At 44.8% G+C, this 27,087-nt stretch overlaps 1 protein-coding gene across 2 annotated transcripts in view; it reads left to right on the top strand.

Annotated features, from left to right (window-relative positions):
* Window positions 1–27,087, top strand: part of Wdr93 (WD repeat domain 93) — a 36,573-nt gene that overhangs the window by 2,304 nt on the left and 7,182 nt on the right. Inside the window, exons 2-14 of one of the 2 annotated variants that reach the window (XM_057756400.1) lie at window positions 1,514–1,851; window positions 2,405–2,597; window positions 4,350–4,414; window positions 8,504–8,582; window positions 11,286–11,401; window positions 13,449–13,487; window positions 16,730–16,765; window positions 17,890–17,974; window positions 20,911–21,082; window positions 23,973–24,040; window positions 24,534–24,620; window positions 25,767–25,886; window positions 26,800–27,013. In XM_057756400.1, coding sequence (XP_057612383.1) covers window positions 1,552–1,851; window positions 2,405–2,597; window positions 4,350–4,414; window positions 8,504–8,582; window positions 11,286–11,401; window positions 13,449–13,487; window positions 16,730–16,765; window positions 17,890–17,974; window positions 20,911–21,082; window positions 23,973–24,040; window positions 24,534–24,620; window positions 25,767–25,886; window positions 26,800–27,013 — 1,574 coding nt within the window. In that variant the 5' untranslated portion in view covers window positions 1,514–1,551. The remainder of the gene's footprint in view (window positions 1–1,513; window positions 1,852–2,404; window positions 2,598–4,349; window positions 4,415–8,503; window positions 8,583–11,285; window positions 11,402–13,448; window positions 13,488–16,729; window positions 16,766–17,889; window positions 17,975–20,910; window positions 21,083–23,972; window positions 24,041–24,533; window positions 24,621–25,766; window positions 25,887–26,799; window positions 27,014–27,087) is intronic. The other variant, XM_057756401.1, reaches the window with a different exon arrangement.

Below are 27,087 nucleotides of genomic sequence, written 5' to 3'. Positions count from 1 at the left end.
AGTTAAAGAAACCACAGTAGTCCCTGCTCTGTGTGAGTTTAGCTGACTGTCCTCACTAACGCCCTCAAGTGGTCCTTGCCCCAGTATCAACTAGCCTTGTCCATCACATACTGGAAGCACCATCGTATATGCACTCCAGCATGTAGGGAAAGACTGTGATGGCAGCAGGGTCTTTATAGGACCCTCATAGACAGCCACTTTATCAACAGAAGACCATGCTGCCCTGAGTTAAGCATTTTAAAATGTCTCATAATTTTGTCATTAAATGCTTTTTAAAGCCATGACGACAGGCCGGCATGATGGTTGAGTGGGTAAAGGCACTTGTCACCAAGCCTAATGCCTGAGTTCAATTTCTAGGACTTGTGAGGATGGAGAGAACCAACTCCTCAGGGTTGTTCCCTGAACTCTCATATATCTTAGTTTGGGTTTCTATTGCTGTGAGGAGACACCGTGACCATGGCAACTCTTACAAAGGAAAGCATTTAATTGGGCTCACAGTTTCAGCGATTTAGTCCATTATCATCATGGGGGACATGGCAGACGTGGTGCTGGAGAAGAAGCTGAGAGTTCTCCATCTTAATCTGCAGACAGCAGGAGTGATTGTGTACTGGGCATAGCTTGAACATATATGAGACCTCAAAACCCGCCCCCACAGTGACACACTTCCTCTAACAAAGTCACACCTACTCCAACAAGACCAAACCTCCTAGTAATACTACTCCTTATGGGCCAACATTCAAACACATGGGGATCTATGGGAGTCATACCTATTCACCATACCACACATGCACTATGGCACACGTGTGTGTGCATATGTGAGCACACACACACAAATAAGTAGGAAAATGTAATTAACATTTGAAATCTTTTACACAAAATTGTACACAACTTTTAAGCTTTTGAAATACAGATTATTTTTTCCCTTCCCGTAGTCTTCTACTTCATACAGAAATATAGAGAAGAGATGCTAAGTTATAACTACTTTAGAAATATCTAATTATTCTGATTTTGCAGGTTTTTTAGTCAGTAGTCTTTCCGTGCCCGAGATAGTTCTGTAGACTCTTGAAGAAGTTCACAGATGCAGGACACGGGGCACGGGACCCACAAAGCTCCTGATGAGGGAACACATTACACCACCAAGATTGGAAGTGTTAAGCTGCATCTGACTGGTCCTGAGGAAAGAGAAAGAGGGAGACTCAGTGGCTTAACCAGAGCCATCTGCAAAGGCAGACAACCAGGGAAAGGTATTGGCTGTAAGTTCAGTTTGGAACACAAGATAGCTACTTCTATCAGGAGGGGAAGAAAGACAACAGAATGACGAATTCTTCCACAACAGTGCACATCATGATGGGTTAGTCTGGAAGTACCTATCCCTTCCGATGCCCACGTGACTATGAAGACCATATCCTGGGAATGTGGTAGCAATCCTATGATACATAAGGAAGTTGTTTGAGACATCCTGGCTTCTTATTTACCTTCTTCTCAAAGTCTCTCTTCTCACTTTGCTTCTCAGCTTGGAGTTCCCAGAAGCTCTCACTGCCACCTGTTGAGATGTCATCCTCCAAAGGAAGTCAGGCTCAGAAAGTCAGGCTGTCTGTGTTTGCCAAGGGACCACTGGAGATTCCCTCTCCAACAGAGGCAGACTGGCCTAAGGATGATGAAAAGAATTTTGTCTTCAGGGACGTGGATCAAGAGCTGGACTCCCTGCCTCAGCCTTACCGAATGATCAACAAGCTAGTGAACCAGCTGTTTGACCACTCGTGGGAAATTATCCAAGAGAGAGAAGCTGTCCGGGAAACTGAGAAAAACCGCATCCAGCCCACTGTTTACCCTCCAGTCACAGAGATCCAGGTATGAACGAGGGTGCCTGGTTTTCATTTCAATGTTAATGGAAATGCCTGATTCAGGAAAGGGAGGAAACAGCTCTATGAACAGCACATGTGCATTTTTGAGAGATAGTAGGCATGTTGCTTTTGGTAAAAGAAAAAAAGCTGGCAGTTGCCTGCGGGCAGTGGGGTGTTATGGTTAGCTGACTGCACCAAGGCCCTTTGTGCTGTGTTATTGACACTGAAAAGCTTCATTAATGTATCAGGCCCCCTCCATGCTTGGCAGTTGCGGCCTGTCAGTGGCTCAGCTGTTGTTCTTCCCACAGGATACTAGATTTAATACAGCAGAGGACCTGTAGGTGTGCTTATGTTCAGAATATCTATCTAGTCTCAACTTTTGTTTTCCCTGGCTACTGCCCCCCCAAAGGGAAATGCTTATGGCAAGCATTTTCAACAGGCACGCGTTTGGCGATGCTGTGCCTACAACGAGCCTTCTTTGAAAAGTTAGCTCAGATTGTGCGATGGCATCGACAGCTGGAAAGACTCAGTTTGGTCCTTTTGTGTCTGTGCTTCCCCAGCTCAGCAAAAGGCCTGGCGGCATGGCTGTTTCACAAGACTATCTGTTTGTTGGAGGAGTCAAAGGATTCTCCATCTATAATCTGCACAATTTCAAAAGAATGTATGTTTGGGAGAAGTTTAAGGTTGATGTTGTTTCCATCTGGGCCACGGATCTAGGCAACGAAGTACTTATTGTTCCTGTGGATGAAATAGGTATTTGTTTTTCTTCTTTTTAGATTAATTTATAAGTACTTGTAGACTGGTATTCAGTTTAATTTCTTTTTCAAGTATGGGTGGAGAGAGAAAGAGAGAGAGATACAGAGACAGAGAGAGAGAGTAAGTGGAGTGAGGGGGGACTTATGGGAAGGACTGATGTTTTCATTTAAGAGAGAAAATCTGAAGAAATTTGAAGGTCTGAGCAATGACGGGTCAATAAAGGAAAAATTGTTCTGTGATGGTCCAAGCTGTGGATTTAGCTGAAATGACATGGAAGATACAAGGGAGTGTCGGTTCTGGTTTTGCCCCTTTCCTCTAAGAATAAAATTAGCTCCAAACAAAAAATTTAAAAATGAAATGAGAGGGCTGGTAGGATTGCCTCGCCATCATGCTGCACTTTGGGCCCTAGGACTCACCTGGTAGAAGGGGCCTGGCTCCTGCAAGTTGTCCTCTGATTGCCACAAGCCTGTGTGGCATGAGTGCCCCCTCTCATAATAAATAAGTTGTGATAAAAATTTAAATTTCTTTTTTTTTTTTTTATTTTTGAGACAGGGTTTCTCCGTAACTTTTTTTTTTTTTTTTTTTTTTTTTGGTTCCATCCTGGAACTAGCTCTTCTAGACCAGGCTGGCCTCGAACTCACAGAGATCCGCCTGCCTCTGCCTCCTGAGTGCTGGGATTAAAGGCGTGTGCCACCACCTTCTAGCAAAATTTAAATTTCTTAAAATGGAAAGGGGAATACAATAGACGTGGTGATGAGTAGCCGCTCATACCTGCAACCTGGCACTCGCACGCACGGCAGAAGAAGCAAGAGGATCGGGAGTTCAAGGTCATCCTCCACTGCACAGGTTTTCTCTGAGACCATCCTGAATTACATGAGAGCCTGTCCCAGTTACCCTTCCTACCAAAAAGACTTAACGATAAACCTATTTGTGGTAAAGGAAGTGTGCTGGGCAGCACGGGCAGTGAAGATTCCTTCCTGCGTTGGATACCTGGATGGGCTTAGTAAGAATGATAGGAGAATAAGATGTTCGGGGCATGTGAATTGAAGAAGTCCATCTGAACACCCACAGAGTTGAGATACCTGCAGGACATCTGGGCAGGACACAGGGGCCTTTGGGATAAAGGAAAAGCCGTATTCATTATGATCCCTTATACAGATAGTTTCATGTCTGTTATCTTCTTTTGATGAATCTGAAGGCAGACTGCCTTGGGGACCCTTGTACAGTGTCACAGAATACCTGTCTCATGAATCTTTATTAGGATGGATTAGATTCACCCACAGTGGGCCAAACACCTCTATGTGATCAGTTTGTATCATGGGTGCAAAGGAAGGTTATGAGTAACTTCCTAAATAAACGTAAGAAGAAAAAAAAAGATAGAAAGAAAAGAAAAATAAATAAAAAGGGAGGGAGGGAGGTAAGAAGTCACTGTAGGTGACAATTGCATCCTGAACTCAACAGCTTTAATTGCACAAGGAGCCTAGGGGGTTAACGTTCATGGACCGGTGAGGGATAATCCTTTCTGACAAAGGAACTTATGAACCCAGCAGAAGACCTCCAGGAAATGTGGGTAACACTAGCTAGGCAGGAGGGGTCTGGGAGGGAAAGAAGACTGAGGATCTCAAGGTGAGGTGGGGACTGCTGGGGGTCAGAGCAGCATAGGCCGCATGGGGCAGTGAGCTTAGAGGCAGAGACTGCCCTGACCCCGCCTGGCTCCCTGGGCTCACAGTCTCTATGTTCCTGTTTCAGGCATTGTGAGATTGTTTTACTTGTATAAAGACAGTCTTCTTCTCATCAAAGCCATCAATGAAATGGTGAGTCCCTGTTCTTTCACCTTTGGCTGGGGAACATCAAGTAGGTAACGCAAAGCACACACTGATAAAGGCTTGTATCCAGGATGTATGAAGCTGCAGCAAATCAAACTATACTAAAACCAAATGGGACCAAGATGGCTCAGGGGTAAGGTGCTTGCTGCAGAGCCTGATGCCCGATGACCTGCGTTCTTAGGACGTACGTGGTGGAAGATGAGAACAGGCTCCCAAAAGTTGAGTTCTGACTTCAGTTCTCACTGTGACACACACACACAATTTTAAAATTGCTTTTTTCCCCTGCATTTAAGTTTTTAATTCATGTGGCTTGTTTAAAATGGGCATCCATAATAGTTGTCAAGTGAAGGTGGGAGAGGAAGGCAAGGCAGGGCAAGGGAAACAAATCCCCCTCTTTCGGTAATAAAGCGCCTGCTTTATTCCATCATGGATTTTATGATCTCCTGAGACATATGGTCCTTAAAAATTGTGTTTCACTTTTAAAGACCGATCTTATTCCAATGGATGCCAGTGTGGGCTGCTACCAGTTTCCTCCGGTCCCAGATGGCATCGGGGTTGTACTTGAGATGAACTTTCTTTCCCAGATGGTTGTTGCAAACACCTCCATCGTGGGGCAGGAAAATCTCAAACCTATGGGTGTTGCAACCTCTAGAAATTTTTAAATTACTTTTAATAATAACTGTCTATCCTAGATTTTTTTTTAAAGCCTTTCTTTTAGCTGGCTTTCTGGTCAGGCAGTAAGATGGGGACTTCTCCAGAGTACAGTGTAGAAATGGCAGTGACTAACCCAGAACTGCTCAAGGACGGAGAAGCAAAAAAGGGAGCAGAATCTTTGGAGGAGCAAGGAAATGAATCCCATGCCAAGAAAGACTCCGCTGAAACTCTAGTCTACAACCGCCATGGATTCTTGTCTGGGAAATACCGGCTGCTATGGTAACTGAGCAGTCAGGTGATGCTTGCTAGGCTCTGTGAAGCTCTTGGAGACTCACAACAGTCAGGGAGATGGGATGGAAGTTTTGTCTGGGGACAGATATGATCTTACTAAGGGATGTGAGACTGTGTCATCAACTTCCAGAGAACCTTAGAACTGGGCCATAAAAATGCCCCGGGCACAGCAGGAGTTGAAGGATGCAAATGCAGGAGCTGGAGAAGTGGCTTAGCCAGCGAGAGTGCCTGCTGCTCTTCCCCGTCCCTACATCAGGCCACCCTGAAATGCCAGCACAGGGATATGACACCTTCTTCTAGCCTCCTTGGGCACCCACACCACATATGGCCCATACTCTTACAGATACACACATTAATATATATATACATATATGTACATATATGTACATATACAAATATCATGGAATGGAAAATAGCAGAAGTTGATTTTGTGTGTGTACACGTGTGTGTGTGTGTGAGAGAGAGAGAGAGACAGAGAGAGAGACAGAGAGAGAGAGACAGAGAGAGAGAGACAGAGAGAGAGAGAGCAGAGTCACTGCACACATGTGGAGGTCAGAAGATGACTTTCAGGAGTTGGTATCTTCACTGTGACTTTCAGAAAGAACTATACGTCTCAGTATTTTTTCATTAATAAGTTCTCAAAACTATAGTAATTGCAGGTTTTAGAGTGAAGTTTGACTTGTGTGTGTTCATATGTGTGTACATGTATGTGCAGATGGGCATGCACCCATGTGGAGGCCAGAGGACAACTTCTGGTGTCTTCCTCAACCACTCTCCACCTTAGTTTGGCACAGGCTCTCACTAACTCTGTGTGTAGCTCACCGATTTGACCACCTGGAGAAGCAAGCTCAGGGTTTTCTCCGCCTCCCCAGCACAGGGATTAGAGGCACACACTGCCTCCCTCAACTCATCGTCATCATCATCAACTTTATGTTTTGACAATTTATATCCAGATTTTACACGAATGCTAGGGATCCAAACTCGGGTCTTCATGCTTGCATGGCAAACCCTTTGCCAGCTAAACCGTCTTTCCAGACCCATGGACTTTGGAGTTTTTGTTGGTTGTTTTTGTGTTTTGAAAGACTGTCTCCCTATGTCGCCCTGCCTGGTCTAGAATGTGTTATGTAGACCAGGTCAGCTTTGAACTTGTAGAGATCAGCGTGCCTCTGGATTAAAGGTGTGCACCACAGTGCCTGATGGGCTTTCTTTTGATTGTTATCTGAACATAGCAATTGTGAAAGATATTAATATCCTCACTGAGGAAACTGAAAAACCGACTAGTAATTAGCTTTCATTTAGGAATTCATTAGGGGAACTTAAATAAAGATTAGCAATTTCTTGGATTTGGACGGTAATAAATACAACTAAAATTGTGACGCCACAATGCAACATCATAATGACACAATGGAAATTGTCACAGTGGAGTGTAATGCTACAATGGGCATTCCAGTGGCATGGTGGAGCTTTGTGGACTCACAACATAATATTGTTGTAGTGCAGGACAGTGATGTCACAGTGCATCATTGTGATGTTACAGTGCAGGACAGTGATGTCACAATGGGTCATTGTGATGTTACAGTGCAGGACAGTGATGTCACAATGGATCATTGTGATCTTACAGTGCTGGACAGTGATGTCACAATGCATCTTTGTGATGTTGCAGTCATGAGGGTGATGTCACAATGCACCATTGTGATGTTACAGTGATGGATAGTGATGTCACAATGCACCATTGTGATGTTACAGTCATGGATAGTGATGTCACAATGCACCATTGTGATGTTACAGTCATGGATAGTGATGTCACAATGGATCATTGTGATATTACAGTGCAGGACAGTGATGTCACAATGCATCTTTGTGATATTACAGTGCAGGACAGTGATGTCACAATGCATCTTTGTGATGTTACAGTACAAGATAGTGATGTCACAATGCATCATTTTGATGGTTCAAGAAAGCATTTTAATGTACCTTACATCACAAATTGTCCAGTGCAACATTGTGACAGCATGGTTAAGTAATGTGACATCAGTTGGGATGCAATGTGATGTCACAGTGGAGATTATAACATCACAATGCAGCAGTGTGGTGACAAAATTGAATATTGTAATGGCACAATGCAGAATTATTATGTCTAAATGCAAACTTGTGTTGTATGGTAGATCATTATAACACAAAGCAATATTGTCATCACACAATGGGACATAATGCCGCAGTGCAGCATTCTGATTACACAATTTAGGTCTGTGATGTCTCAATGAAACATTCTAATGACACAATAGAACATTATCTCATCACAATTCAGCATTGTGGTGGCACAGTACAATATTATGTCTACACTGGAGCACTGTGACATCACAAACGGCATTAAGATTGCAGAATGGAGAGTTGAGATGTCACAATGCATCATTGTAATGTCGTCATGAAGCATTGTGTTGGCACAAGTCAGCATTTTGAGGTAACAGTGCTGTATTATGATGTCACGATTGCACATTTTTATGTCACAGTGGAGCTACGCTGTAGCCCAATGGAGCCTGGTATGGGTACAGTGGAGCATCATGATAGCCACATGGGGGCTGGTCATGCCACCTCATTTTGTAGGTTTGCAAAATCTCTGCTGTAGGTTGATAGATTGAGATACATAAATAAAAATTGTTTACTCTTTAAACAAATTAAGGAGCTCACCAATAAAACTTGTCTAGCTGCCTTATTTTATTAGTAGCTCTCAAGCTCCTCCAAGGTAGCATACCCTAGATTGGAGGAGCTTTATTCTAAGGCTACCCCCAGCTTCTGCTCTATTCCAGCTTGAGGTTTGTCCAACAAGCACCAGTGTTCAGTATCGTAGAGATCTCACCTTGACTAAACTGAATAATTGACTTTAGGGTTTGGAAACCACATCAGATGGCATCCATGACCCATGAGGAACAGTGTCTACAGCAAGTCCCATTTCTTCACATGCTGTCTTGTCCCGTTCCTGGGCAGAGATGGGGAATGCAAAATGATGGGCAGCACCGCACCATGGCAGGCTTCGGGAGGACCCCTGTCCCGGTGTGCCCCACAGGAACCCCTGCCATATGCTCCTCTCCTGTAGCAGCTGGCCCTCACTCTGTCGGCATCTCTTCTTTTCAGGATGATGCCAGCAAGCAAAGCAGCTGTGTAAAGACAGAGCTCTCTCAGACTGGGGACTACGCTGCATTCCTCTTCCAAGGCAAGCTCACCCAAAAGCTGCGAGGGAAGTTCCGATCTGTGTCTCTCCCTTTTATTTAGGACTAATTCTAGATTTAGATATGTGTGGTGGCACCAGGGAGGCTCAGGTAGAAGGATCATGCGTGTAAGGCTACATAGTGAGACCCTGACTCAAAAAAACAAACAAACAAAATAAATAACTTTCAATTTAAAAAAAAATAGCAAGGGCTAGAGAGATGGCTCATCAGTTGAGAGCACTGGCTGCTCTTCCAGAGGCCCAGGGCTTGATTCCCAGCCTCCCCATGACAGCTTACAACCGTCTATAACTCCAGTTTCAGGAGATCTGACACCCTCTCTTGGGCACTGCACACAGGTGGTGTACAGACATACCTGGAGATGAAACACTCATACACAGGGAATAAATAAAGCCTTAAATAAAACCAGAACAGTAGCAAAGCCAAACATAGTTCCTCCATATTCTTCACTAGCCACCATTTACCCTATGGCATGAGTGTGGACACAAAGCCAGTAACAGTAGTACTAGATCACTGACTAGCCCCTACTGACCAGGTTTCCCATCGCTTCAGCTTTTTTTTCTTGTTATTTTTTTCTCCTTGCTTTAGGCAAGGATACAATATCGCATGGAGTCATATGTCCTCCTAGTGTCCTCCTGTGACAGCTTCTTGGTCATTGCCTGGTTTCCATTATCTTGACATTTTCCAGGAGAATCAACCAAGTAGCAAGTGGGGTGCCCTTCACTTCAGGGTGTCTACCTTTTTTCTCATGGCCCAGCCAAGGCTGGGATTTAGGGGAAGCTAGCACACTGTCTCAGGAACTGTAGGGTCCCAGCTGACTTGCTTTTGCTCATATTAGCCTAGGTCACAGGTTCCTCCAGACTGGCTCCAAAATCCTGTGCACAAGCAAAGCAAAGCAATCCTCCTGCCTCACCCTCCAGAGTAGCTGTCACTCTAGGTCTACCTAGCTCACTGTTTTCCTTTTTATCCTCTTCAAGGAGCAAATTTCTAAAGTCCAGACAGCATGCAGAGGAAGGTGATGTAGGTGTCTCTCTAGGCAGGAGTACCAAAGATCATGTGGTCTTATGTTGAAACCACTGTTGTAATAATTAGATATTGTGGGGAGCAATTTTGAGAAGATACAGATATCTTTTTTTGTCTTGTTTCTTTCCTTTTTTTTTTTTTTTTAATCTTCTCTCATATATTACATCCTGACCAGTTTCCTTTCCTCGCGGTCTCTTCTCTCCCCTAGATCCACTCCTCCTCCATTTCTCTTCAGAAAAGGGCAGGCTTCCCAGGGATGTAACCAAACAAGTATACCAAGTTCAATAAGGACAAGGCACCTCCCCTCATATTAAGGCTTGACAAGGCAATACAGTAGGATGAAGGGGGTCCCAAAAGCAGGCAAAAGAATCAGAAACAGCCCCGTTCCCGCTGTTAGGAGTCCCACAAGAACACCAAGCTACACAACTGTAACGTGTGTAGAGGGTGCTAAGATTGGTGGGTAAACTTTTTTGTTTTGTTTTTTGTATTTTGAGGCAGGGTTTCTCTGTGTAGCTTTGGCTGTCCTGCAATTCACTTTGTAGACCAGGCTGGCCTCAAACTCAGAGATCTGGCAGGTAAAACTTTGAGAAGAATTAAGATATCTGATTACCTGCCAGTCTTAGCCCCTGCAGCCCATCTTGCCGGCTGCAGTTATGCCTGTGTCAACAGAACTTATTTTATTCAAATGTTTGGTAGTTTGATTTTCAGCTTTTAAATATTTGAACATATTTTATATGAGTCTGAATTTATACTTTTTTTGTCCCCTACGGGCCCTCAAATGCTAAATGCTTGAGGAAGATAGAGATTTGAGATTTTAGAAAATTTAGGACATGGTAGGAGCCTAAGAGATGGCTCAGCAGTTAAAAGCACTGGATCCTCTTCCAGAGGACCCAAGTTGGATTCCCAGTATTGATATGGCAGCAAACAACCATATGTAACACTAGTTCCAGAGGATCTGGCACCCTCTTTTGGCCCTGCAGGCACCAGGCACATACACGATGTACAAACATACATGCAGTCATGTTCTTGGGCTGTCACAACAAAGTACCACAAAGTGGGCAGCTTAGAATAATAGGAAACCGGAAGTGTGATGTTAAAACGTCCAGATGACTGTATTCTTAATAGCACATTGAGGCAGGACCCCAGTTCGTGGGAGAGCAACCTCTCCCAACTGGGCCTTGCACTGGGAGAAGGCCCAATAGCTGTCTATAGATCATCAACTCAAAGGTTGGCTAGAAGAATTCCAACCTTTCCATTGCTCCAAGACTCTCTTACTGTGCTCAGATGTGCCACCTTCCTTCCCTAGGTGGCAATGTCAACTCTAGGGCAGACTGTCAGTAGAACTGACTGTTTGCGGCACAGAAATTGGGGGACTTGGCAAAGAAGACAGTTTGATTAAAAATGCAGTGTGTCAGTGTTGTGGGAGAAGCCCCCAATTCCTTTAGATAGCCATGGTGTAAGGGGTCAGCTCTCCATGCAAACGTTGCTCAGTTAGTGACGGCTGGCCATAGCCAGTGCTTCAGTTGGTGCAAGCCTCTCTTCCATGGGTGCCTGCTGCAAAGGTTCTGGCTCTGCAGGCCAGCACTTCCGAGAAAACACACCTTCTTCAGCTGAAACTCGCCTGCTAGCAGTTACTTAACGCTTGCTTGGTTGGTTTCCCAATGCAGGAGCTGGGGATGTTTGGCTGGAAGTGTATAAATTGCCCAAGGAGACTTGGATAAAGGAAATGGAGCACCCACAGTCTGCTCAAAATCCAAAGAAAAAAACCAAGCAGCTGCAACTGGTAGGAAACAGCTTTTTCAATCACTGCTTTTCTCTCCGCCCTTAGCCCAAATCTACCCCAAATCCTCCGTGGAAATAGCAAGGCCACTGAAGGCTTGACAGATGACACCAGGAACAGTGACTGTCTCCAGAACTGATTTACTTTAGATAGAATATTTGTTAATAGAGGTATCTTGAGGAACCCGAGTTTCAGGGTCTCTCTTGACTTGGACTTGCTACCCCTGAGACAGCACACAGGCAATTTTTTCGCAGGGGATGGGGGGTTGTTCTGATTCCTGCCCCACAGATAACTTTCCCTCTCCTGGTCTGAAGTGATCCTTGAAGGTTTTGTGGTCCACTCAGGGTCTCTCAGAGTGTAGTAATACAGACAAGGTTTCTCTGTATAGTCCTGGCTGTCCTGGAATTCACTCTGGAGATCAGAGATCTGCCCGCTTCTGCCTCCCAAATGCTAGAATTAGAGGTGTGTGTCACCACTGCCTGGCTTTTTAAATTTTTTTGATTGATTATTGATTGATTTTTGTTTTTTAAGACAAGTTTTTGGTTTTTCTGTATAGCGCTGGCTGTCATGGAACTCTCTTTATAGACCAGGCTGGCCTAGAACTCAGAGATCCTGAGTGCTGGAATTAAAGGTATCTGCCTCCACTGCCTGGCTATTCACTTTTTTTTTTTTTTGTACTGAGAATCAACCAGCATGTAACAGTAGTCGATCTTTTCTTTTGTTGTTTTTTTGTTTTGTTTTGTTTTGTTTTTCGAGACAGTACTGTATCTCTGTAGCTTTGGAGCCTGTCCTGGAACTAGCTCTTATAGACCAGGCTGGCCTTGAACTCACAGAGATCTGCCTGTCTCTGCCTCGTGAGTGCTGGATTTAAAGGTGTGTGCCACCACCACCCAGCTAGTAGATCTTTTACTGTAAATTATATTTGGAGTTACTTAAATATAAACTGTTATCATCATCGCTGTATCTCCCAAATCAGAAATGTTCACTTTAGGAACACAACAGAGGCTGCTGGGCATAATGGCTCACTCCTTTCACCCTAGCTCTCTGGAGGCAGAAGCAGGTGGGTAGATGTGAGTTCAAGGCCAGCCTGATCTACATAGTGAGTTCCAGGACAGCCAGCGCTACATAGTAAGACCCTGTCTTGGAAGAAAAAAGAAAAGTAAAAGGAACACAACACAATATAGCCATGTGCAGAAACATCCCATGGTGCTCTATACATGTGTCAATTTAAAAAAGAAAAGGACGGCCCTGAAGATGGTTTGGTGGGTAAAGGAACACACTGACAAGTCGACAGCCTGCGTCTGACCCCTGAGACCCACATGGCAGCAGAGAACTGACTCCCACAGGTCATTCTCTGATTCCCACAGCCCAGCCACGGCACACACAAGGCTCCTTCTCACAAATACATAAAAGTCAATTAATTATTAAACTAAATTATTTCTTTAAATATTAAAATTTTAAATTGAACTATTTAATTCAATATTAAATTTTAATTTAGTTTATCAAAAATTAATTACAATATAATAAAATATATATCACATAAAATAATAAAAAATTAAAGAAATACTCATCGCAAGTTTCTCCCACATTCATTTTTATAATAGTGTCCTAACGGATCCACTCATCCCACACCTATAGTCTCTAAGTACTTCATCTTTCTCCAGCCTTAAAGGTCATGTCTTGAAACCCTATAGGCTAGGGGACTGCCCAGATATTGAACCTCCATGTGTACGCCATGAATTCACTTGTTTTTGTTGTTACTGTTTGTTGTTTGGTTTTTTCAGATAGGGTTTCTCTGTGTAACAGCCCAGGTTGTCCTAGAACTTACTCTGTAGATCAGTTTAGCCTTGAACTCACAGAGACCTGCCTGCCTCTGCCTCCTGAGTGCTGGGATTAAAAGGTGTGCGCCACCATACGCAGCTTGTGAATTCACTTCTTAAAAGAAAAAATGGGACCAGGGGAGAAAGAATATCTCTGAAGATAGCAGGGAGTCAGGAACACACATCAAACCTATTGTGAATTTGTTTCCGTTTCTCCTTTCCTTCCTCAGAGCACTCCTGAGCCTGCCGCTATAGAGTGTGTGGAAATGGTAAGGACCCTTAAAGTCTTCAGAGAGACCTAAGTTACATTTGAAGAGGGGGTCGTGCCCGTAAGTGAAAAGTACATCCTCTATCAAGTGTACTGCTAACATGTCCTGCTGGGGCCCTGCTCCCAGCATCTTTGGGTCTTAATCGCAAATCTTAACAACCACTGAAGACAGCCTCAAACCATGTGACCTGAGGCAGGTTTGTCTGAAGCTCTGGGAGCTCAGCCCCAGCCCCAGCACTGACAAGCCCCCAAAGTATTGTTCATCACCATTACTTGAGACTCTAATTTCCCTATGCTGTGATCTCCCTCGTGTGGAGTGGGTTAGAATGGCTGTGGGCGTTCTGGGTTGGTAACTTTATGGGTATTTGTTTTTGAGGCTGGGTGTCCATGTAACCCACACTGGTTCTTGAACTATCAGTTTTTCACTGCCTCCCAGTGTTGGGATTCCAGACACACACTACCATGTCCTGATTTTGTTCTTTGCCTTAAAGAGGACCCCATGGAACCTGGGTTTGCCCCTGCCACTGTGACAGTGTGGTCCACCAAGGCAGTGAGCTGTGGGGTTCATTTTCATCTTGTGATGCTATGGGAGATGGTGCTGGGGTACATGGAGCATACCCTTTCTTAAGGTTTAGCAGAGGACCCACAAACATCTGAAATGGGGTCCCTCGTGAGAGCTCTTCCTTCCACCCTTCAAATTACACTTAGTCTCAAGCTACATAAACAACACGTGGCAACATCACTCTTGGGAAAGTTAGCTCACTAGCCGACAGCATGGGGGCTTAGGCTCCTGCAGCACTTGGGAGGTCCATCCAGGAGGATCAAGAGTTCTCAGTCTTCCTTGACTATGGCACAATTATGAGGCCAGCCTGTGAGGTACATGAAATTCTCTCTCAGAGAAGAAACATTTTTCAAGACGTAAGCAATGGTTGAGGCTCCTCCAGAGAGAAGTGTTCAGGGCTGGGGAGGAGAAGAAAAAAAAAAAAAAGACAAGAAGTCAGACATGGTGGTGCACAACACTATTTATTTATTTATTTATTTGGTTGGTTGGTTGGTTTTGGTTTTTCGAGACAGGGTTTCTCATAGCTACGGAACCAGCCCTGGAACTTGCTCTGTAGACCAGGCTGGCCTCCAACTCACAGAGATCCGCCTGCCTCTGCCTCCTGAGTGCTGGGATTAAAGGCATGCACCCAGTGGAGCACAATTTTAACCCCAACACTCAAGAAGCAGAGGCAGGCAGATTTCTGAAAATTCAAGGTCGGCCTAGTCTACGTAGTGAGTTCCAGGATAGACACCAGGGCTACAAAACAGGACTCTGTCTCAAAAAAGACAAGTCTCTACCACATTGGTTCATATGAACTTACTGATTTTTGTATGTTGCTTAAATGAAGGTGCAGAATTTAAAGAGATACTCTCAGAAAAAATGAAGGGTGGCTGGAGAAATGGAGGGATGTCTCGGTGATTAAGAGCTCTTGTTGCCCTTGCAGAAAGTGAGTTTGGTTCTTAGCACCTACAGCTGGAGCTTACAACTGTCTGTAACTCCAGCTCCAGGGGATTTGAATTCCTCTTTTGGCCTCTTCAGGCACCTACACTTAATGCACACTCCTCCACACAAACACACGACCTCAAAAATCGATCTAATAAAAGGGAGAGACTCTTAGGTGCAGAGTTCACACATCAGAACAAAGGCCTCTGTGAGTCCCTCCAGCCCCGCTGGGCTGTGAGTGCCTTGTTCTCTTCCTCCCATCCTGGCCCTGCCGGTCTCTTTACTGAGCGTTTATATCTCTTCTCATGACTTGCTTGCTGTCTAATAACTTTGTGTCTTGTAGACATAACCATAGCTACAAGTCCTGACAACCTTTTCCGTTTCTTGTTCTTGCTCTCTTAGGCTTTCCAGGGTCTCTACTAAAAATGTTGAAGAGAGGCAGTAAATTAGCCTGTGTCAAATTCAGCCTGTGTCTGTCCCTCCAGCCTCAGCTTGCTAAGAGTTTGTTTTGTGCATGGTGATTGATATGGGTCTATTTTCACTTTTCTACATGTTGATATCCAGTTATGCCAGCACCACTTGTTAAATATGCTTTTTTTCTTTTCTTTTTTTTTAAATATTTATTTATTATGTATACAATATTCTGTCTGTGTGTCTGCAGGCCAGAAGAGGGCACCAGACCTCATTACAGATGCTTGTGAGCCACCATGTGGTTGCCGGGAATTGAACTCAGGACCTTTGGAAGAACAGGCAATGCTCTTAACCACTGAGCCATCTCTCCAGCCCCCTATGCTTTTTTTTCCATTTGGTATTTTTTGCTTCTTTATCAAAGATCAGATGTTCAAAGATGTGTGGATTGATATCCGGGTCTTCTATTCAGTTCCACTGGTCCTCCTGCCTGTTCTATGCCAATACCAGGCTGTTTTCAGTACTGTAGCTCTGTAGTAGAGTTTGAAGTCAGGGATTGTGCTGCCTAGATGGAGGTATTTTCTAGCTGAAGGTCTCTCTTCCCAAATGACTCCTAGCACACAAATTGATAAAAACAAACAAAAATAAATAAATAAAAACACCTACCCAGCGTAAGCTGGCTACATAGCCTGTGCTGTCCTGTTCGGTAGTGTGCTCTGTTTGGGTGATCTACACAGACACTCGCACACATACACATGCGCACACACGATAATCCTAGGTTCACAGGTATTTTCAAGTTTAAATATGAGACATGAGGCTGACTTCTTGTTTCTGTGTGAATTTGTCTGGATAGTTTTCTGTTCAGCTTCCAGTGTCACTATGTGCTAGCCTTCCTTGTAAGGTAAGCTGTATATCTTCCTCTTAGGTGAAAGTCGTGAGGTCTTACTTAACAGCAAAGAATTTTATTGTTTTCAACTTCTGTTCAGTCCATTATTTTTTCAATGTTTTGAGTCAGTTTCAGTGATAATTCATTTTATATAAGCATTCTATTTCATAAAGATATGTGTGTGAAGCTGGGTGTAATGTACACCTTTAATCTCAGCACTCAGGAGGCAGGGGCAGGCCGATCTATGTGAGTTCGAGTCCAGCCTGGTCTACATAGTGAGTTCCAGGACAGCCAGAGCTAAATCGTAAGACCCTGTCTCAAAATGCATACATCCCACCACCACCACCAACAACAACAACAAAGATATGTATATAAATGTTTCCTTTGTGGTTTTTTCTTTTGTCTATTTCTTTTTCTTGATCATAACATTACTGAATTATTTGTGGTTTTTTTTTTTCCCCAGAACTTGGGACCAAGACAAAGCCCTCATACAATCCAGGTAAACACCTTATCACTGAACTAGCTCCCCAGTCCTGTGCCATTCTATCGTCAAGACTGACTCTTCACAGCTTGCTGGTTTTAGTGTGCTAATATTTTACTGGATTTTTTGCAGTGTGACACCTTTCAAGTCTATTAAGATTTGTTTTATGCCCCAAATATTGTTAAATGCATTTGAAAAGATGGTAAATTCTGTTTGTTTTGAACAAATGATTCAAATTCTCTGCATCCTTCTTGCTTTTCTTCCTACATCCATGCTATATTTCACTCCCATGTCTGGGTGCTTCATCCTACCATCCTTTGGAAGTGGCATCTCTATGGCTGTTTTTGTTTTCTCCCTTCTGTGAGGTTTTTGTTTGTGTATTTTGAAACCCTGTTATTAGACGCAGAACAGTTTGAGGAGCTATGTTCTCTGACAAACTAACATTTTAACTTTACTCATGTACTCTTTGGCTCTGAGTAGTCTGTTCTGATTGAAACCCAAGTCAGACATTAGTATCGGCCACCCCAGCTTTCCTTTAATTATTTCGAGTTAATATATACCACCAGTTTTAATAGTTTTATTTTTAATATGTTTATTTATATTTAAACTGAGAATTGAAGTAGGGTCTCTCTCTGTCTCTCTGTCTCTCTCTTTCTCTCTCTCTGTCTGTCTATTTGATACAGCATCTCTCTGTGTAGCTAAAGCTGATTTTAAATTTGCCCTGTAGCCCAGGATGGCCTCAAACTCATAATCCTACTGTCTCAGCCTTCCAAGTGCTGGCTTAAATGGAGTTTGTTTTTGACATCATATGGTTGAAATTTGTATTTTCATTAATGTGTCTTTCTTATTTTTGTGCTTGGTGCATTATGCATATTCAGTAAATATTGGTGATAACACAGGGATATAAGAATGAGTGAATTCCACCTAGCAGTCAGAACTGATGTATCTGCTTCCTAAGTATAGTATTTAGAGCATTTACATTTAATGTTGTTATTGGCAAGTTTGAGTTTTCCATTTCTTTCTTTTTCATTTCTACTTGTCCTGCTCATTTTTCTCTTTTTCTTGGCATCCTTAAGAATGGTTATTTTAATGATTCCATATAATCTCCTTTGTTAGTTTATTGTGCCTTTGCCTTATTTTAGGACTTAAACATTTGTTTTAAAACTGACATTAAGTTGAGTCCTCCAGTTTGTGTAATGAAGATTAAACCACCTAAGCCCATAGCAGGTAAGTAAGAGGTAGCACTTGGTTTTTTTTTTCTTTTTTTCTTTTTTTTTTTTTTTTTTTTTGCTGTCGGCTCCCCTTTTGTTTTACTTTCTAGCCCTACTCCGTGTTCTTGTTTCCTACTTATTAGCAGTAATAATTAATTAAATGCACAATTCTAAAGAGGAATTTTTTAAAACTCTGAGGCCTTAGGACTAAAAACCAAAAGGAAGCACAAATATTACAAGAATTCAGTTGGTAGAATTAGGAGATTGGAGCTGGAGAGATGGCTCACAGGATAAGAGCCCTGGCTGCTCTTCCAGAGGTCCTGAGTTCAATTCCCAGCAATTACATAGTGTCTCACAACCATCTGTAATGAGATCTGGTGCCCTCTTCTGGCTGCAGGCATACATGTTAGCAGAACACTATACATAATAAATAAATCTTTAAAAAACAGAATTAGGAGATCAAAGAGATTGCTAGGAAGAATTAACTCATTCCCATACTTGTATATAAGTCATTATCACTCTTTTGCTTAATGTCTGCAAACAAGCACGGAGATCCGAAAGACAAATCTCCTTCATTCTAGAAGCTGAAGGTCTACCAAGGGAGAGTGGAAGGAAGCCACAGTATGGTATTTTAAGTATAGTAACTAGAAACATTTAGGACTGTAAAAACAGAAAGGAATGTCTCACTCTGCCCAGGGATAAACAAAGGCTTTATCAAATGAAGGGATATTGGAGCAAAGTCTAGAAGGTTAAGTAAGAGTTGACCAAGAAGAGGAAAGCAGTGAGCCATTATAAGCGGAGAATATGGAGTATCTTGGCACCCACATGGTCTTAAAGACATACCAATAAAAATATTTACCTACACCCGCAGACTTCATAGCGTTATTGACAAGGACAGCAGACTGGTAGGTAAAATCTATTTTAGTTAAAATTTATACATAGGAATACTTTGCAGCTGTTAAAAATCAAAAAGAAAGTGTTGGAAAGATGGCTTAGCAGGTGAGAGCGCTGGCTGCTCTTCCAGAGGACCGAGGGTTCAATTCCTAGCACCCGCCTGGGAATTTATGATGGTCTGTAACTCTAGTTCCAGAGTATCTGACACCCTCACACAGACATATATGCAGGCAAAACATCAATACACATAAAATAAAAATAAATAAATTATTTTGGAAAAAAAATCAGAGAGAAATGCAAAGGCCAAAGAATAGCATTAACTTAAAAATATAATATTAGTGGAATCTGGGGATGTGGCTCGGCAGTAAGGACATGTATTGTTCTCACAGAGGACCCACGCTCACTTCGTAGCACCCACATGGTGGCTCATTCCAGTCAGAGGGGACCTGACACCGAATCTGCCCTCCATGGACACCGGGCATGCACACGCAACACAGACATGAAGGCCAAACACCACACGCGGAAAATAAAAGGTCATTAAAAATTTTAAAAAGAAATTAGTGATAGAACTCACAAGATTTGTTACAAGGGCTGGAGAGATGGAGCAGTAGCTAAGAGCACTTGTTGCTCTTATACGGGACCCACGTTTGGGTCCCATCAGCTACACGGCAGTTACAACCATCAATAACTCCAGTTCCAGGGAATCGGGCCCCCTCTTCTGACCTCTGTGGGCACCAAGAATGCATGTGGTGCACAGACATACATGCAGGCAACACACACATAAAACAAATACATATATATTATAAAAATGGTAAAGGTTTGTTATAAAACTGCAGTAATTAAGAAAAGATTAATCATCTGGGCAGTGGTGGCACAGGGCCTTTAATCTCAGCACTGCGGGGGGGGGGGGGGGGGGGATCTCTGTGAGTTCAAGGTCAGCCTGGTCTACACAGAGTGAATTCCAGGACAGCCAGAGCTACACAGAGAAACCTGGTTTCACGTCTCAAAACCAGCAAACAAACAAAAAAGATAAATCTATAATCCTAGCATTTACATAGGCAGAGGCAGGAGGATCATGAGTTCAAGGTCATTCTCTATCACATCTTGAGACAGACAGACAGTTTAGATAGATAAGAGTTGTAAATGCCAAGAATGGCAGTAGTGGTCTGGGATATAGTTCAGTAGGTAAAGTGTCTCCTGCATAAGCCTGATGACCTGAGTTCAGATCCCCGGAACCTACATAAAAAGTGTTGTGTGACGCCGGGCAGTGGTGGCGCATGCCTTTAATCCCAGCACTAGGGAGGCAGAGGCAGGCGGATCTCTGAGTTTGAGGCCAGCCTGGTCTAGAAGAGCTAGTTCCAGGACAGGAACCAAAAAGCTACGGAGAAACCCTGTCTCGAAAATCCAAAAAAAAAAAAAAGTGTTATGTGATGGTGCGTGCCTTATAACCCCAGAACTGGGAGGGCGTGAGGGCAACTAGACGGATCCCTGAAGCTAGTCGTCCATTCGGTCTAGCTTAATCCACTGAGGGACCCTGTCTCAAAGACTAAAGGTAGAGAGTGATCAAGGAAAGACAGCTGACATCTACCTCTGGCCTCACACATACCTATAGTAACAAGTACACAGACACCGCACACACGCATGCACATATGCACGCAGGCACAGGATGGCATAGTGGACTGGGAATATTTTAATAGGAGTGATTGCCTGCTGGGCATGAGATCCTGGGTTTTACTCCTAGCTCTAGAATGCAGAGGAGGGCAAAGACTGCATAGGAATAGCGGGAAGTGATGGTCATTGCCAGGTCGGGGCCTTTCTTTGTTGGAGAAACAGCAGCACAGGCCTTAGCACACCACGGGTGTTTCCAGGTTGGAGGTACAGAGAGGGAGAACATTTGCCCTTTGCCTGGACTCTCTGAGCCTTTGCATTAAAGGGAGAGGGTGGCCGGGGCTGGATCCCTGGCTCACAGATCCACTGCGGGTTTCTGAGGTGAGGCTTCTGAAGGAACCAGCAAAGGGAAACAGGATTTCATTGAATCCTGGGATCTCTTCAATCCAGGTACCACATTTAAAAGCCCCTTGGAGATTTTTTCAAAGATAGAGGACTACAGTGGGCTGGGCTCCGGGCAGAATCACTTCATCAAGGATGTGCAGTGGGAACAGCACATGGAGATCTTCTGTGCCTCCTACAGGAAGTACCTGGAAGGGGAGTGGGAGGAGGAGACGCTCAGGTGAGCACGGGGGAGGAGGAGCCTGGGTGAAAAGGAGCTGCTCACATGAGCCTGGGGGAGGAGGCTGCCAGGCCCTGCTTCCTGCAGAGCTGAAGAGCTGCTGCTGGCTCTGTGCCCACTGGACCCATGTAAGCATCCTGGATGAGTCCCCCTCTAAAACCTCTTTGAGCTTGAGAGAATTTCAGCAGATTCTTCCTAAAAGTTTATTTTAATTTTACTTAATTAACTTTTTAAATTTTGTGCATGGGTGTTTTGTCTACATGTATGTCTGTGTACCATGTGAATGCAGTGCCCATGGAGATCAGAAGAGGGCCTCAGATCATCCACAGGAACCAGATTATAAACAGTTGTGAGCTACCATTGCGGGGGTGCTGGAACCCCAACTGCTCTAGAACAGTGATTGTAACCAGTGAGCACTCTCTCCAGCCCTAGCAGATACTTGTAAAATGTTCTGTGGGGCTTGTTTAAATACAGCTAGACGAAAGCTGGGAACTAGAATGTTAAAGAGGAATAGCTATATGGCTCAGTGGAACACTATCCAAAGCCTGGGTTCAAAGCTCAGCACCTCAGACAAGGGAAAAGAAGCAGGAGCTTCATATGTATCTATGGAGATGATACTGTTTCTTCCTGGCTTTCAAAAAGGAAAAAGCACACAAAGAGAAGATAACAAAAAAAGAAAAAAGAAAAAGAAAGAAAGAAGTTACCACCATTATGGACATTTCCCTCCATTTCTTTCTTTTTTTTTATTAATTAATTTATTTAATTATTAAAGATTTCTGCCTCTTCCCCGCCACCACCTCCCATTCCCTCCCCCTCCCCCAATCAAGTCTTCCCTCCTCCTCAGCCCAAAGAGCAAGCAGGTTTCTCTGCCCTGTGGGAGGTCCAAGGACCACCCACCTCCATCCAGGTCTATTAAGGTGAGCATCCAAACTACCTGGGCTCCCACAAAGCCATTACGTGCAATAGGATCAAGAACCCATTGCCATTGTTCTTCAGTTCTCAGTAGTCCTCATTGTCCATTATGTTCAGCAAGACCGGTTTTGTGCTGGCAAAACTGGAAGTCAATCTGTAGAAGAATGAAAATAGATCCATATCTATCACCATGCACAAAACTCAAGTCCAAATGGATTAAAGACCTCAATATCAGTCCAAACACACTGAACCTGATAGAAGAGAAAGTGGGAAGTACTCTACATCACATGGGCACAGGAGAACACTTCCTACGTATAACCCCAGCAGCACAAACACTAAGGACATCATTGAATAAATGGGACCTCCTGAGACTGAGAAGCTTCTGTAAAGCAAAGGACACTGTCACTAAGACAGAAAGGCAACCCACTGACTGGGAGAAGATCTTCACCAACCCCGCAACTGACAAAGGTCTGATATCCAAAATATACAAAGAACTCAAGAAATTAGACCGTAAAAGGTTAATCAATCCAATTATAAAATGGGGCACTGAGCTGAACAGAGACTTTTCAACAGAAGAAGTTCAAATGGCCAAAAGACACTTAAGATCGTGCTCAACTTCCTTAGCAATCAGGGAAATGCAAATCAAGACAACATTAAGATACCATCTTACACCGGTCAGAATGGCTAAAATCAAAAACACCAATGATAGCCTCTGCTGGAGAGGTTGTGGAGAAAGGGGCACACTCATCCATTGCTGGTGGGAATGCAAACTTGTGCAACCACTTTGGAAAGCAGTGTGGCGGTTTCTCAGGAAAGTCGGGTTCAACCTACCTCTCGACCCAGCAATACCACTATTGGGAATATCCCCTCCATTTCTTCTTGTTCTTTCTTGCTATTTCATAGCACTGGGATCTAACCCAGGATGTGTGCCAGGCAGGATCTCTGCTGCTGAGCGTTACACCAGGCTCTCCTTGTCTTTCTAAACGTGATGATGTATAGGTCTATAGTTATTACAGTATGTTAGCAATAGCATATGCTAACACCTCAGTCAGCAGGCAAGCCTCGTTAGCCCACGCTCTGATGGTCAGAACTGAGCCCAATGTCTGAAGTAGCCGTGGTTTTAAGAACCAACTTTCTTCAAAGCTGTGTATGACTTTGGAGCAATCTTGTTTTCACATGACAAATGAGATCTCTCCATCTTGCTGTCAAGTGCACCTTGAATGTCCTCACCTCAAGATATAGATTCTGAAGGCTGAGCCTTGATGGCAGCCCTTTATTGTGAGCTGAGACCCTTGCCTGGCTTGATGGTGCCCACTTAGGTCCTTCTGCCCAGGAAGATGTTTAGGGATCACATGTATTATCCGCTGTGGGAATACCATAAAAATCCACAAGTACTCCAAATAAGGGCCATTTTATCAGCACACTTTGAGTGTTGTGACCCCCTGGTGAGAAAGCATTTATGGAATGTCACCCACATCTGGCCTTTAAGAGATCCCCTCTGGGGGGTTGGAGAGATGGCTCAGTGCTTAAGAGTACTGACTGCTCTTCCAGAGGACCCAGGTTCAATTCCCAGTACCCACATGGCAGCTCACAACTGTCTAAAGATCCAGTTGCAGGGGATCTGACACCTTCACATAAAATAAAGTTAAATAAACCATAAAAAAATATTTTAAAAAAAGAGAGATCTCCTCAGAGGACAGACGGGGCCTTCTAAAAGTGTATGGGGGGGGAGGGGCGTTCCTTTGGCTGAGTCTCCAGCCATACCCTGCTGGCCTATGAGTGACCCACAACTTCACTAACACTGTCTTCATCTGTGACCAAGGTCTGTGTGGCCCCTTAGCCCCAGCATGGGGCTGTTGTGAGGCTCTGGGAGGCTCATCCCCAGAAATTAAGCCATTCTGATCTTAGTCACTTATTGTGCCAGATCTCTTCTTGCCAAGGGGTGTACGTGGCTCTGACTCCTGTCTGTCTTTCCCAGCACGGCCACATTCCACTTTCTTACTCACTCCATGATCCCAGTGCCAGCGGATGTCAAGATCTGTCCAGGTAAGTGAGAGTGGGACAGCAGTCGTCTGGGAAGGGGGCTTCCTGGGGGTGTGCCACATGGCAGACCTCACGTAGTGGGCAGGAGTGAAGGTGGCAATCAGGCTGCCAGCTGTAGCTTGGCAGTGTCTGTCTGGGTATGTGTCTCTGAGCCCAGTTTCCCTAAGATGGAAGCACAGGACTTCAGGGAGAGGCCGCCCTGGAAGGCCGTGTGAGTATACGTCTGTCACGCTGCTTCTGGTTATGAAAGCGCAACAACCAGACCAAACTCTGACATCAACTGGATGTCTGTCTAGAAGATGTAAAAGCAGCCAAAGGCAGCTGTAGCCTATGCTAGGAATGGCGTACAGAGAGGTACCAACTGTCCTTCCTGGGAAGTCCATCTTTCTGCCGAGAGGAACCTATTAGGACTAAACACTCCAGACTTGACAGGCAGGACACAAACCGAAGGCTACCTGATGTCTAATAACGCCCTTTCTTCTCTCCCCACCTCCAGGGGCAGCCCTTGTCCTCAGCATACACTGGACTGGAAGTCATAACTTCTTCCTCTATTCGCTGAACAAAACTCTGAAGGATAAAACTGGTACTTTAACTGCCGAGGCTGAGACAGTGCCTTAGCATGGGGCTCTGAGAGCCTGTGCTTCTCCAGCTGAGCTGTCAGAGAGTGTCCTGAGGGACCCGGAGCTGTGCAGGCAGAATTGGGTTGCTCAGTGGGTGCTCAGGGTCTGTCCCTGACTGTCATGTTTCTTGTCAGTAGTGACAGTATCCAGAGTCCAGTGCACAGGGCCCTACAGAATGTGATGTGAATGCAGAGTGGGTTTGGCTTCAGAAGGCCAGCGCTTGGCCCAGCCCAGTGTATGTAAGAGGTTCAGTTTCAGGCCAGTTGCTTCCCGTCCCAATTTTTTTTCTTTGAAACAAAACTCAGGTATTGTACATCACTGTAAACTGAGTGTATTGGCTGTAAGTAGCAAAATCCAGAAGGTTCAATATAGGAAAAGCCTTTGAAGCTATAACACAGGTAGTGATGCCGGACACATCCACGGACACAGCCTTATGTGCAGTCTGCTCAGGATAAGGTCTTGAGTGGCTGGCACCTGTGCTTTTTACATTCATGCTGTGCTTCCAAAGTCAGGTTGAAGCCAGGCAGTGGTGGCACGTGCCTTTAATCCCAGCACTCGGAGGCAGAGGCAGGTGGATCTCTGTGAGTTCAAGGCCAACCTGGCCTGCAGAGCAAGTTTCAGGATAGGCTCCAAAGCTTCACAGAGAAACCCTGTCTCAAAAGAGAGAGAGAGAGAGAGAAGTCAGGATAAGTATGCATGCAGAAGGACTAGCTTTCCTCTAGCAGGCAGCCTGGCTTCTAATCCCCCTCCTCCCCGCTTGTCTACTGATTGGCTACAGCCTTTAGTCGAGCTGCTTGTTTATCTCTCAGTCTTACCTATGCGATGCAGTTGTAACAGGATCTGCTGCATAGAACTCTTCTGAAAGTTAAATGAAATGCTACCTGTGACCTGTAAGAAGCCTATGTCCTGCACGTGCCCGCAAATAGCTACTAAATGTTAGCTGTGACTTATTTTACTCTGGGAAAGGACACAGTACTGAAGAGAAGTGAACAGTCTAGACAAGGGGCTCCCAGTGCTCAGAGCCTGCGCCGGATAGACCAGTCTGGGCCTCATTACCCTGGTGGAAGCGCTGGGCAGGGTGGGGCCTGGCAAATGTCTCTTCCCTCTAGACTGCGAGAACGTGTGGCCCTGTGCTGCGCGCATTACAGTGTCTCAGATCAGCAGCTCCTCCTCCTACCTGGCCCTTGCCTGTGAGGACGGTGTGCTCATTCTGTGGAACCTGGCCCAAGGTGAGTTCCCCATCTCCCCGCTGACTGAGCACAGATGGGTCTCCTCAGTGAGCCTCCAGAAGCTGGGGATTCCTTCATTTATGTTCATAGTCCTCTTGGGGCAGCTGGGCCTGCTTCCCTTCTTCCTTCCTGGAACACACTAGCTTCTATTGCCCATGTTGTCATTGAGAGCTGGCTCTGTGCCTGACGGTACATCAGGTCCTGAGAGCACAGCCATCGCTTCCCCTGTTCCACTGCAGGGAAGATATGGCTCCCAGCACAGCTTGAGAGGTCCTGCAGCCTCTGCCCCTGCTCTCAAAGAAAGCAGGTCTTCTTCCATGCTGTACTGCCCCCATGCCAACCAGCGGGAACTCTGCTGGTATTAGAGCTAGGGACCTAGAAGGCGGCCAAAGCAAGACCAGCAGTAGTCCAGGTTCCTGGTCCAGCTTGGTATATGCAGAGATGGTGACATCTGGAAGGATCCACGAGCCAGGCTTCAACAGGGATCGTGAATCAACAGTGACTCACAGCCCCATAGCCAACAGCTTGTTTTCAACTCAAGGGGAAGATATCAGTAGATGCTTGCTTGGCTGCACACACATACAGTTTCTAAAGCCACATCTTCTGTGTGCTGTGTGTCATCCCTTGGGCAGCTGTAGGTCAGCTGGGCTGTAGATCCTCCATTCAATTGCTGCTTCTTCCCCTCTAAGGCTAAGGCCTTGGTCTCCCATCCCCCAGCTCCTCTCTAGACACAAGATTCCTTGCGATGGCTCCTCTGCAATGGGCATGGGTTTTCCCTTTGCAGAGGCTGCACATTGCTTGACTTGGTCCTTACCTGATACATGCCCCTCACACACTTCCTAGTCACAGAACTAAAACCCATGGCTGCTACCTCATCTTTTCTGATCAGCTAGAGTAATTTTTTTCTCCCCAGGATTCCTCTTTGGGGTCATTGCTCTGCCCGAGGGGTGTTTCTGCCAAAGCATTCACTTCCTAAGATTCTTCCTGGTGCACGAAGGACGGAACGTGTATCCGGAAGGCCCCGTGAAGTCTGAAATGATGTGTGTGGTGCTCTGCACTGATTCTTCCCTCCACCTGGTGACAGCCAGTGGGACCAGGGGGCCCACCAGCGAGGTGCTTGTGGAGAGGTCAGTGGCTCAGGTCAGACAGGAAAGACCAGCAGCCTCTGCCTAGTGCCCACAGCCATACCCGCCACCCTCCT

The sequence above is a fragment of the Chionomys nivalis genome, chromosome 23 (assembly GCF_950005125.1).
Source record: "Chionomys nivalis chromosome 23, mChiNiv1.1, whole genome shotgun sequence".
NCBI lineage: Eukaryota > Metazoa > Chordata > Mammalia > Rodentia > Cricetidae > Chionomys > Chionomys nivalis.
This window is presented reverse-complemented; position numbering and strand designations above follow the sequence as displayed.